The sequence below is a fragment of the Hirundo rustica genome, chromosome 7 (assembly GCF_015227805.2).
Source record: "Hirundo rustica isolate bHirRus1 chromosome 7, bHirRus1.pri.v3, whole genome shotgun sequence".
Lineage (NCBI taxonomy): Eukaryota > Metazoa > Chordata > Aves > Passeriformes > Hirundinidae > Hirundo > Hirundo rustica.
Genome location: NC_053456.1, coordinates 37,668,356 through 37,681,109, shown reverse-complemented (window position 1 = coordinate 37,681,109; position 12,754 = coordinate 37,668,356). Strand labels below are relative to the sequence as shown.

The 12,754-nt window shown below is 49.5% G+C and overlaps 1 protein-coding gene across 1 annotated transcript in view; it reads left to right on the top strand.

The window, feature by feature from the left end:
- Nucleotides 1-12,167, top strand: part of ABCA12 (ATP binding cassette subfamily A member 12) — a 79,202-nt gene extending 67,035 nt beyond the window's left edge. Inside the window, exons 43-54 of the mRNA XM_040070191.1 lie at nt 630-745; nt 1,492-1,651; nt 2,891-3,159; nt 3,758-3,968; nt 5,499-5,608; nt 6,160-6,304; nt 6,433-6,567; nt 7,385-7,488; nt 7,730-7,822; nt 8,270-8,375; nt 8,999-9,136; nt 10,324-12,167. Coding sequence (XP_039926125.1) covers nt 630-745; nt 1,492-1,651; nt 2,891-3,159; nt 3,758-3,968; nt 5,499-5,608; nt 6,160-6,304; nt 6,433-6,567; nt 7,385-7,488; nt 7,730-7,822; nt 8,270-8,375; nt 8,999-9,136; nt 10,324-10,443 — 1,707 coding nt within the window. The 3' untranslated portion in view covers nt 10,444-12,167. The remainder of the gene's footprint in view (nt 1-629; nt 746-1,491; nt 1,652-2,890; nt 3,160-3,757; nt 3,969-5,498; nt 5,609-6,159; nt 6,305-6,432; nt 6,568-7,384; nt 7,489-7,729; nt 7,823-8,269; nt 8,376-8,998; nt 9,137-10,323) is intronic.
- Nucleotides 12,168-12,754: the final 587 nt, after the last annotated feature.

Sequence of the window (12,754 nt, the reverse complement as noted above, 5' to 3'; positions counted from 1 at the left end):
AAGGCAGCGTGGCCCCAGGCTGGCTCGGCAGTGCAGCCCGAGCTGCAGCACAGCAGGGAGGGTGCAGCAGACCTGTGCCTGCCTGCCCTCTCTCCAGCACTGCATATTTGTAAATCAGCCTGAGGAAAAATCCCCAGAGTCCCTGCACAGTCGGTATTCAGCGGGCTGAAACTAATCCAGAGCTCTCGGCAACTTGATATTTCTCAGTGTGTCCCTGGCAGTAAATTCTGCTGAATCCCAAAGCTGGGGAAGAGAGGAAGCTTTCCAGGCAGACGTTTGGGAGGTCTCTGGCTCGACTCAACACTGTAAAGACTAGATTTACAGGGCACAATGAAGTGGTCTGACTGCAAGGCTAGCAGAAAACCCAGAGGGGTATTTTTCATTCACAACCTTTTTTAAGGTACTTTCTGCCCACAGTCCTCAATGCTGAGGCTTTGCCTATTCGAAGAAGCTTTGTGGGAATTCATCTGGGGGGAGCTGAGAGCCCACCTGTGTTTGGTTTCCCTTGAGAAAAACCAAGCTGCATTTGTAGGACCAGATTCAGTCCTGGCATTGTTTCTTCTGTATTGCTGTAGGAAGGTGTTTCAGAACTGTTGTCCTAGTAACATCTTTTTAATATCATTTTGCAGGTACTTTTTATGGTCCCCATTGGACTCTCCGTAGGAGTTATTTCAGCCTTCCAGATCCCAGCTTTCTGCAACAACAGTAACTTAGTGGCAGTATTTCTTCTGCTGTTACTGTTTGGGTAAGTGTGGAGCTTTGTTATTTAAATATCACTGCACAGGGTAAGGAACTGGATCTTGCAGGCTGCAGCAGTCTGAGATCCAGGGGGGGAATACGTGTGCTTTTCTCTTCAGCGTGCCCTTCACATGACTTAAGTTGCTCCTTCCAGCAGCAGGGATGTGAAGGACTGTTGTCATTCCTGCTTTATTCAAAGCAAACCCTACGTGAGGATATGGAAATATTCAAGGTCTCAGCAACAGCCCAAGCCGTAAGCAAATGCTTGCTGACCTCTTGCAAAGTTCAAGAGCGTTTTAATATCAGAGAGCAAAATAAACAGCAGCAGCACGATTCTGGAAAACTTAGACAAACTCTTCCTGGCTTTGAACCCTCCAGGCCTGGCCTGTTTGTTTTCAGGTGGGGTTCCATGTTCAAAGTATGTATCATAAACCTTTCCTCCAAATTCTGACAGACACAAAGGCATTTTTCCTTTCTTTAAGCTCTGTAATGTGGAAATGTAGTTACATGCCAGAACAGAACCGTTGTGTTCCCACTCTGGAAGTGTTCAAAGCCAGCTTGGACAGGGCTCGGAGCAACCTGATGTAGTGGCAGGTGTCCCTGCCCATGGCAGGGGGTGCAACTGGATGGGCTTTAAGCTCTCTTCCAACTCAAGCCATCCAACGATTCTGCGTCGTCTGATGTCTTCAGTGGTTTGTTTTCAAAGTAGCCTTTGAGTTACCATGGTTTTCTCTGCGCTGTTGGTATTTGTAGCTATGCATCATTCTCTTGGATGTACCTGCTGGCTGGGTTTTTCAAGGAAACAGGCATGGCCTTCATCGTTTACGTCTGTGTCAACTTGTTCTTCGGCATCAACACCATCATCACTCACTCGGTTGTGTTCCTGCTCTCCCAGGAAAAGGCCACGGACCAGGTAGGAGCCCCACGAGTCCTGAGCCTGTGGTGACACAGCTGGAGGCTTCTTGTGGCCTTGGTGCCTTTGATCGGGTCCATAGCAGCTGGACGCAGTCCCAGGATCTCACGGGCTTCCCTACAGACAGGACACAGTCACATGAGGATCTTGCTTGTCTGTAAATCTGCGCTCCCAGCAGACAAGGAAGTGATGGTGACAGAGGGAGAATGTGAAAAGTGGGGGAGAAAAATGAGGATTCTCTTTAGAACCACCCTGGTGATGGAAGATGGAGGGCAGGAGGTGGCTGGAGATGCTTGATGGACTTCAAACCGTTCCTGAGTTCTCACAGAATGAGCTATGGGGAGTGACAGCTGCATGTCACTGCCCTGAGTCTGGCACGTGCTGCAGCGAACCCAGCACCAGCTGTCTGTCATTTCAGTCCGTAATTTTCATCCCTGCGAGGATGAAAAACAACCCAGAGACAGTGATGATTCCCTAAAGTAAAGCCCTCTGAGATCTCCCTGGGACTGGCTGGGATAGAATGCACACCTTACACTTAGATTTCTATTTTTATGGGGGGAAAGGACAATAGCTGGGTTGGATTCTTCTCTCTGTCTGGACAGAGTTTATTCAGCAACCCCTTGGATTTTAGGGATATGCAATTATGATCACCTTTCATCTCTCTGTGCCCCAGTGGCAGGGAGTCAGTTCCCTTCCATGCTAATTTAGTGCCTCTCCAGTTTGCTTTGTGCACTAATCCTTTCTTCTGCTAGAAATGTACCAGAGCTCCTTACTGTGAGACTGCACTGGGCAGCTCTGCTGCGAATTAGCTGGAAAAGCTCTTCTATGTCTAGAAAAGCCAAATCTTTTGTTTTGTGGAGATGTTTGTCCAAGGAAAACAGACAGGGCAGTGCTCCAGGGGAGCAGGCTGTGCTGGACAGATTAGGGGGGCACAGTGGCAGGACTGAGCTCTGGCTCATGGGCGGGCTCTGGGTGCTGGAGCAGCAGCAGGGACCATCCTGGGAACTGGCTGCTGTTCACTCTGGGTGATCACAACCTCCAAGCTGCCTGTTGACTTTTATGACCTTGTGCCTGTGAAACGAGCTGTCTGCAGAGCTCTTTGCTCTCAATTTATCTCAGCTCTGAGACACAGGCAAATCCCAGTGTAATTGTTACACTTCAGTCCCACAGTAAAACCTATGAATTTATTCTGTGGATAAAAGCAGTGACTGACTGTGCTGCTCTTTGGTTTTTTTCCAGGGCTTGCACGATCTTGCTGAAAATTTAAGGCACGTGTTCCTTCTGTTCCCACAATTTTGCTTTGGCTATGGCTTGATTGAACTGTCACAGGATCAGGCGCTGCTGGGCTTCTTAAAAGCCTATGGAGTGGACTATCCTGACAAAACCTTTGAGCTGGACAAGACCACGTCCAAGCTGCTGGCCATGTTCATCCAGGGCACCGTGTTCTTCGCCATTCGTCTCACGGTTCACGACAGGATGGTTCAGAGAGTCTGGAACAATGTGCTGGAGTAAGTGACAGCTGGAGCCTCGCGCTGGGAACGGCCCCGGCCGCAGCTCCGCAGTTTCAACCTGGGCTCCCGCCCCAGCAGTGTCAATTATGAAGCCCATAAATTTCCAGGACAGTTTGGGAACGTGGAGTAAGTTTTGTCTGGCCCAAGTCCCGGTAATTAGAGTTTTATCTAGCGGAGGTGCAGTTTACAGAGTGCCCTGGTCGTCGGTGCTGGCTGGCACTGCAGCCCTGGCCTCGGCGTTGGGTGGGTGGATGCTCAGCTCTTGGTGAGGGCGGTAACTCCACTGGGAGCCTCCTCTGTCTCCTCTCCCCATCTCCTCTGCCCTGGGTGCACACAGAGAGGAGTGAGAACATTCCTGTCACCTGCATTAGGAGTGTGTCCACAAGGCAGGACCAGCTCCAGCCCAGATTATTTGCTGAAAAACAGTGGGAAAAGCCAGACAGGAAGAGAACACTGGGTGGAGCAAATGTCGGGAGAGAATAGAAGCTGCGTATCTGAGCGTTGTGTGCATGCCCTGGGATCTCAAGGAGGCTCCCTGGGATCTGTCCCCACTGTGGCTGTTGCTGGAGGGTAATTCCCTCTCTGCCCTGCCCAGGTTCCTGTTTGACAGAGTCCATGGCAAAGCCTCCCTTCTGCCACCTGCAGCCGTGGAGGACGGCGATGTCCAGGCAGAGAGGAGCCGGGTGGAGTCTGGCAAAGCTGACTTCGACGTGGTGCAGCTCCAGAACCTCACCAAGATCTACCACCTCCCTCACAAACGCATCACAGCTGTGAAAAACATCAGCCTTGGGATCCCTGCTGGGGAGGTGAGTGAAGAGAGAAGGCTGTGGGCACCTTGCCGTGTCACTGTCACCTTCCATAATGGTTTGTTCTGCTCTGGCCTCCTCCTTTCTTTGCCTCATTTATTGATTCTTGGGGTTACAGCAGTGACAAAAGGCTCCTGGTAGATTTGGGGCATCAAATGACAGTTTGAAGGGCCTAGAAAGAGGCAAAGTGGCTGGGAATTGATGGAGCTCTATTCAGAGCAAAATATGCATGCTCTGTTTGTATCATGCAGTCTTGGGGCGGGGGGGTCACTGGGGATCACGAGGTGGTAAATGAAGACGGCGACAGCAGAACGTGTCCTGCTGAAATTACTCACCTGAACTGTGTGGGAGATGGTGAGTCAGGCTTATCTGCTTGTGTTTCCCCATCAGGGGAAGACAAATCACTTCAGCTGAACACACAGTTTCATGAATCAGGGTCTAAAATTAACTCCAAAGAAAAAAACGTCCTGTGGTCATGTCAGTGCAGTTGCCTCCCTGAGAAGTGAAAAGACAGGGGTACACAGAGCACCTCTGAGATCCAGAGGAAACTGGAGACCAGATTCTCAGGCTGTGCACCCGACCTGTGGGGAAGCTTGGAATTAATCCTTGGCACCGGGTTTATTTTAATTGCCTGGGTCCCTCTGAGATGAGAGGACAGTATCCCCACATGGACACTGTGCTACTCCTTATGGCAGAGGATTTTTTCTAAGCCAGGACTGGCATTGAGTTCTCTGACTTTTAGTAAAATTCACATGATGCTGGTGGGATTTTGGGCACTGTTCCCCACCCGTCAGCAAAAGCTGTGGCCCTGCACTGCAGGCTGTGCACAGCTCCTGTTCCTCTACAGATCAGGGTGGGGAAGAGCCATGGATTGCTGTGCATCCCCAGCACAGAAGGACTTTCACATCAGCTGCTCTGTGCTAATGATGGCAAAATAACAGTAATTTTCAGTACAATGGTGATGGCTGATGCAACACACGACTGCCCGTCTCCAGCCTGAGCAATACAATGTGGGTTTTGCCATGAGATACGGGAGCTACACTGCAGGGAGACAGTTCTTCATCTTATTAAGGCAGTGCTTTGGTGACACTGTGTGACAAAACCCTTGTGTTGATCGAGGTTTTAACCAGTGCCAGCCCAAACCTCACTCACCCCATTCCCTTGAGCAGCTCTGTCTCTGCCAAGGGGAGGCTTTGCACAAATGAGTCCACGTGGGTTTGGCCTGAGCTCCTGCAGAAATGCACCTTGCAGGAAAAGGAATCAGAAAAAGATTCCTCACAGGAAAAGTGTCTCCTACTGGAGACACATCCGTGGTTCTTTGCCATGTTAAACAAAACGTCCTAACACAAGCTGGATTATATTGCACCATAACAAACCCATTAGAACACTGGGATGCTCTTAGCTCCTCTGGGAATTCATCCTGCTCAAGGGGCCGGAGAAAGAGGGGCAAGGTGCACTGAGCACCCATCTGGGAGCAATATTTCTGCATTCCAAATACAGCACGCTTACATCTTGGCTTTCCTTTCCCAGTGCTTTGGCTTGCTGGGTGTGAACGGGGCTGGAAAGACAACAATCTTTAAGATGCTGACAGGGGACATCGGAGCGTCCAGCGGAAGGCTGCGGGTCCAGGATCATTCTGGGTATGGAGGATATGATTTCTGGGGTAGCAAATCAACCTGAGAGCAGTTTTTAAGGCTGGGTGGCAAAAGAAAAGAAATGTAAAAGTCTGAAATAAAACATTCAAACAAGAGCAAAAATAAATAAGGCGGGGAATTCATCCTTTGAAGGTGGCGTGGTTGCTTCCTAGGGGGTTGCATTTGGCTGCTCAGGTGTTTGTTTGTTCCACTTCAGTCCATTGCAAATGGGATCAGGCTCAGATCCTCAGCAGTGTGATCCCACTTCTAAGCCAGACCTGGAGACCAGTAGGGCTCACCTCAAAGCTTTCTTTAGGAGGTGTAGGCTTGGTGGCAGCTGCGCCACCTGAGGTGCTGGCAGTAGCTGGAGAGCTACGTACTGGAAACACAGCCTCTGCAGAACTGGAGACCTGAAAGCTGGAGCTCTGCAGATTTTCCTTCAAGGGTTGGGGAAGGGGGTAGGGAGTAGGAGACAGGGGTTTTCTCCCTCCCATTCAATTCCAAAGTGCGATGGCAGTTCAGTGTGCTCACAGTGATGTGCCAACCTCCTCCCACAGGTCCTTGAATGACATCAGCGAGGCCCACTGGTCACTCTTTGGCTATTGTCCTCAAGAAGATGCCTTGGATGATCTGCTGACCGTGGAAGAGCACATGTACTACTACGCTCGGCTGCACGGCATCCCGGAGGGGGACATCAAGGGAGTGAGTAACAAGGGGTTGGACTCGCAGCATTTCTGTCATTTGGAGCCTGTAAATCAGTCTTCCAGTAGGTGCATGTGTGGTAATCCATGGCCTGGACGTGTTGTGGAAGCAGAACTCTCGCTCCCTAGGTTGTACTCCAGCTCCTCCACCGGCTGAACCTGATGGCCTACAAGGACAGAGTCACCTCTATGTGCAGCTATGGCACCAACAGGAAATTGTCAACTGCTCTGGCTCTCATTGGCAATCCATCCATCCTGCTGCTGGTGAGAAATGGGGGTCTGGTTGGGGGAAGAGGAGCAGGTCCTTGGGCTGGCAGGAGAACCTGGACAGTCTCACAAAACCTCCTCGGTCACAGCTTAAGGGACACTCCCCATGTGCCCGTGCTTGGCCTGGCAACAGAAACCACCACAGGAAAATTCAGGTTCCAGCAAACACCCACAGTTTCTTTGAGGGTGTAAGAGAGTGGCAAGTCTTTCAGTTTCTCTGGCAGCATCTTCCAGAGGTCAAAAATAGACCGTATATTTGCCAGTTAAACTCTGCTACTTCCCAGCTTTATCTTGTTTTGTATTTCTATCGACTTAACCTGCACAGCCTTGCAAGAAAAGCAGCATCCAAGGCGCCAAAACTGTAGGAGAGCAGAGTAGCCACTTCCCTCAGGATTAGAACGTCATTTTCTAGGTTTTCTGCTTTTCTAGGTTTGGCTTCCTGTCTTGTCTTTCACTCTGAATTTCTAGTTCTTCCACGGGCTTTCCCCATTGCTAAAACACCTTTTTGTGCAGTTTTCCCCCTTGCTGTGTACTGTATGTGTGCAGAGCTCTGTGAGCAGGATTCCCAACATTAAGCTGGATACCTGGTGGACATAAATATCCCTTGTCCCAGCTTCTGTCAAGCCCAGCACTGCTGCCTTTACTTCTGACCACCTGCCAGTGCTCTCGGTGCTTTGATCAAAAATCCCAATACAAAACAATCTCAATAAAAATAGAAGGAGGGAGGAATTCCCTCTGTTCTCATTGCTGCCTGAGCCCAGGCTTGTTTACTTTTGGAGTGCACATTTCCATTCAGTCCTGTCTTTCCCAACAGGACGAGCCGAGCTCTGGAATGGACCCGAACGCCAAACGCCACCTTTGGAAAATCATCAGTGAGGAAGTGCAGAACAAATGCTCGGTGATACTCACATCCCACAGGTAGGGCTGGGCTGCCCTGCCTCCCTTTTTGGGGTCAGCAGAGGTGTGCAGAGACCCATCCCTCACACTCCTCTCTGGTCCTGGAACCATTTCAGGGCACCGAGCTGTGACAGGCTTGGGCGTTCGTTGTGGCACAGAGACCCACAACACTTTAGGGAAGATCAGTGATGTTCTCCAGGTACTTAACCATGTTTTTATACCTTCTCAATGAGTTACTGGAGTTTCTTGGTTGGCTTTGCAGCATGGAGGAGTGTGAAGCCCTCTGTACCAGGCTGGCCATCATGGTGAACGGGAGTTTCCAATGCATTGGCTCTTTGCAGCACATCAAGAGCAGGTCAGTAAAATGAACCTATTTCACTTTTACTGAGCAGCCTCGTGAGTTACTGACCTACAGCTCTGAGTGCTCATAACATGAGACCTGTCTTATCAAAACAATGACTTTACCTGGTTCATGTCCCTTAGACACCACTGAAATTCTACGTTAACTAATGCACTTTCTACTCCCTCACAGCCTCTCTTCCCAGAACGTGTCCCCCAAAGTAATCTGTTCACTGCTGCAAGTGAGAAATGCATATTAGGGTTGAGCTTAGGTTCTATTAGTAATAACAATAGCTTGGCTCCTTACTAAGTTTCACTGCAGGTTAACAACGCTGACCCCATTCAAGCTGCACCGTGCCTGGATTAGATTTCCCCAACGAGGCTGTGCAGCACTCCCAAAGGAGTTTCTTCATCTGTTTTTCTCTCTTCTACAGTGTTAATTGTGATTTTCTTTATCCCCTAGATTTGGAAGAGGATTCACTGTGAAGATGCACTTAAACAGCAGCACAGTTTGCACTGAGACGCTGACAGAGTTCATGAAGTCTCACTTCCCAAACACGTGCCTGAAGGTAAGCAGGGACGACGCTTTCAGCAGGGGCCTTAAAAATCCCGTCAAACTGACCAAGAGGATCCTTGCAAGGTGCACATCTTGTGCACACAGGTCTGAGCTCTCAGAGTCACACTTGTCACTGCTTTCAGCTACATTGTCCGAGGGCTGGAGCACTCCAGTCCCTGGGGGCTGAAGTAACATCAGCCAAACAGCAGCAGTGCCCCTGTAAGGCAGGTGACCCTCTGCCCTGGGAATGCCCTTCCCACTGAAGCCGGGAATGGGTGGAAACCCCCTTTAGGTTCAGTGGGTAATGAGGTACTTCCAGTAACTGAGTGATTGTAACAACAGAGCAAATCTCTCAGTCACAAATCCCATCCATTGTCTGTAACCCCATCTCTGCATGAATCAAAACTGCACACCTGGAGCTGGAGAATGCTGTGGCCACCCTGGAGCTTCCAGCCTTGCAGTTTAGTTGTGCTCCCCCGGTGACAAACCCCACAAGAACTCCCAGTGGGAAAACACCGCTCCCTACCAGACAGTAACGTTCAGAAGACACCACAGCCCCTGCCCCTTCATCCTGCCAAGGTCCAGCTGTTGGATCTGCTGGCTCCTGGCTCTCCCCCACCACCCCTGTCCCCACAGGATCGGCATTTCAAGATGGTGGAGTACCATGTCCCAGTCTCTGCGGGAGGGGTGGCCAACATATTTGATCTCCTGGAAGGCAACAAAGCAGCCTTCAACATCAGGCACTTCTCTGTGAGTCAGACAACGTTGGAGGAGGTAAGGAATTAAAATGTGAGGCCATCCATTTAAAACTGCTAACAGGGGAGCAGACTGATGGTTACACATAATGGACTGCTGCACACAATAGACTACGGTTTGAAAGGGATTTCCATCTATATTCCTCCTGGGGGTACTTTATCAGCACTGCTGCCTCCAGGTACCACTGCTGGAGCTGGGGAAACACACAGAAAGCTGCCTGGAGCATAAAGGATCTGTTCTTCCCTCTGTCACTGCTGATTTCAGGAGCCTCGTGGGTGTGGGTGAAGGGCAGGACTATGAATCACCCTCAAGTCCAGGGCTAGGCTTTCCACCGGTACTGAAAATACGCTTAATTTCACTTTTGGGGTTGGAAGTTCATTTAGCGTTACTCCAAACTTAGCTTTGGGGTTCGTTCCATTTTCTCTTGGAAGAACATTCCCAGTGGCAACAGAATCTCGTAGGGAGCACATCAGCTGAAGGGATTGCCATGAGCACTGTCCAGAGGAAGTCACCCTGTTGAGCATCAGCATGTTAGGTTTGTCCCAGAGAGAGGACAGAGCTGCAGCCCTGCAGTGCTGTGGACTGTGACACAGCAGTCTGGGAGTGGAGTTTCTCACTGTGAGAGAGTGGAGTTCCAGTGGCTGTGAGAGAAACAGGCAGGCAAAGCGCAGGAAGCCCCAGCTCCAGTTCTGTGGGAGGACAGCCTGGAATTGTGAATATGCAAATGTGCTTGCAGGGAGTGTTGTGGTAAGAGTCCTTTCTGTATTCATTAGCTGCTGTTGAAAGGAAGGCTGTTAGGTGGGATTTTACACAGCTCTCTCTACACTCCGTGGTTGTGCGTGCACAGATGTCAATTACACAGAGACAGATGGGTTTCTGAAGCGATAATGGCACGGTGTGACAGTGCCATCGAAATGCACCACTGCACGGGCGTTGCCTCGCTGCTGCTTCGGGAACCTGAGCTGCAGGACAGGGAGGTTCCATGCAGGGATGCCTGCCTTTGGATCCCCGCTGTGGATTCTGCAGTACGGGAGTGCACCTCCATTTATTTACATGAGCCCACAGAAGCATTTGCAGTTCTCAAATTCAGCATGAATCCATCTCCAGGCTCACAGTCAAATGAACAGCCATGCCTTTTATATATTCATTCCCATCATAAATTATTTATGCTGCCACATACCGAGCGTTTTCCTTTAAACTTCCAGGTTTTCATCAACTTTGCTAAAGACCAAGCAGATCCTGACGGCGCGGACGCGGGTCCTGACGCAGCGCTGGACAGCTCTGACACGAGCAGCCAAGCCAGCACCATCGGCTCCATCTATTGAAGGGATCCACCCACACAGCATCATAGAAGCTGGGGAAAAGACCTGACAGCCCCTCCAACCCTGTTTTCAGTGATTTTAGGGTGATGGGGATAAGCAGTCCCATTTTCTTAAAGTAGTTTGTTTTCTGATGTGCACTTAATTAACGTCACTAGGAGCGTGGTAGGTGTTTGACACTGGCACTTGGTTACAAATCAGATTTCCGCAGGTTCTTTCCCCCTCTCCCCCCCAGTTCTTGTTTTACGATCACTGCAATGGCTGTGAGGATTTAGACAGCATCACCTGCTGCTCGTGCCGTGATGGAGCAGAGGAGCTGTGGGCAGTGCAGGGTGTTTGATCACAAGGCAGCCCCACGGCCACAGAGGAAAGCCCAGGCTCCCCTCCCTGCTCAGCAGCACAGTTCCTGGGTGACTGAGTGGAAGTGGCTCAGGTTTGACAGCGGACATGGGGCTGGTGGCCTTGCCCCTCCTCTCGGGGGGTTGTGAGGCTGCCGGTGTTTCGTACTGACAGTCACCAAGGCCACTGCTGGGGCCATCTTTGGTGATGACACAGAGCTTATCTGGTTATGTCAGCACAAATATAACTATTTTATCAGTTAGTGCTTCCGGTGGTTTTGGTTTCTTCCTGTAGTTTATTCCAGCTGTGTGTAATTCCTTGAGTGAGTCCTCCAGCCCCAGGCAGTTCCTGGCTCTTGGTCCCCAGTGAAAGATGATTCCCCCACGAGCCCCTTTCTGCTTCTGCCTGGAGTTCAGGGCTGCTCTGCTATAGCCAAGCAGCGGTACAGGGCAGCTCTCTTGGCTGAATGCTCTGACAGGAGGAAGCTCTTTTCTTCATAAGATTGTATTTCCCTGAGCACAGCAGAAGCAAGGAGCATTCCCCTTGCTCCTAAAGCCTCCATCTCCAGCAGCTTTGCCTCTCTGTGTCCTCTCCAGTGATTTTCCTCCTCAACCCCACGTGCTGGCTGCCCCTGACTCTGGAGCTGCGTTTTCCCACATAATAAGGCATCATTAGCTCCTGCTTCAAAGACTCTGCCTGCTGCCTTTAAGGGAGTGCTCTGCCCACTTCTGAGAGCAGCCCCCAGCAGCTGAGTTCAGCACACCACCACACACATCCTGCTCTCTTCCCCCTGAATGATTCATAGCATAGTTAATACGATTCTTTATTATATTGTATCAGCATAAGGCCCCAAGGACTCTGGTTTGGGTCAGGGCATTGATGTACCTTCAAGCACAAAATGAACTTAAACTCTGAGCTCAATAAACTTGCAGTTGCTGGTAAAACAGATTGCAGATAAAGCCTTACCTTGGGAGGCCTGGGGTGGCCCATACAACTTACCTGGCTTCACCCGCATAATTCCAGCCAGGTGGTTTCTTTTACCTTTTTTTTTTTTTCTTTTTTTCCTTCCCCCAAACTAATCTGAGTCAAAGGAACCTTTGATGAAAGCTGCAGCAGCATATCTTTGTTACCCTCACGGTGAGTCTGACTAGTTCAGCTCCTATGTGATGCCAAGCTTTGCCGTGATAATTGTGCTAAGAGTAGGTACTTTGTAAAATCCCAAGCAGCCTTGATATGCAGTGGGATGCTGGAGTTCAAGGTTTAGCTGCTGCAAGGAGGTGACATCTTTTCCCTGGTCTTGGTGTAAACTTCTTACTGATAGCAGGAGGAGTTTTATTATGGATTGAAAGTACTATGAAGCTTTGAATTATGCCTCAACCTGCTGACTGTAATTAAAACTGGGACTCAGCTTCTTTCCAGAATGCATTTGACACCTGCAGTTTATAAGTAACTGAAAAAGCTGCCCAGACATCCATTGTAGCTTCTATTATTATGTCTCTGGCTCTGCAAAAGCTCTTTTTTTCTAATTTTCATTGCACATCTTACACAGATCACAGTATAAAATTAAGCTTTTCTCTAATGGAGGGCTTGTGCTCCCTGCAAAGGACTCGGAGCATGAATGCCAATGATTTAAATGCAGCCTTGTAATACCAATCAGAGCATTATTTTATTACGTTGGTGGCTTTGCAACTGCCAGCAAAAGATGGATCTTCAGACTCTGTCCAGATGTACTTTACATGTAATTGAGGGAGACTGATACAAAACTATTCTTTTGTCCCTTTGGAGCCTACTAATCAAACAAGAAAAAAAAAAAAAAAAAAGGAAGTGATTCATTGGAATACTTCAGAAAGTTGCAATTTAATTGTGTTAAACAGAGTTTTGAGGGGGAAGAAAAAGAAGCAAAAAGCATCCTTTGAATTTCCACCCAGTTCTGGCATTAATAGAAACATCTGCTCCATGTGAAATGTGTCACGGCCGT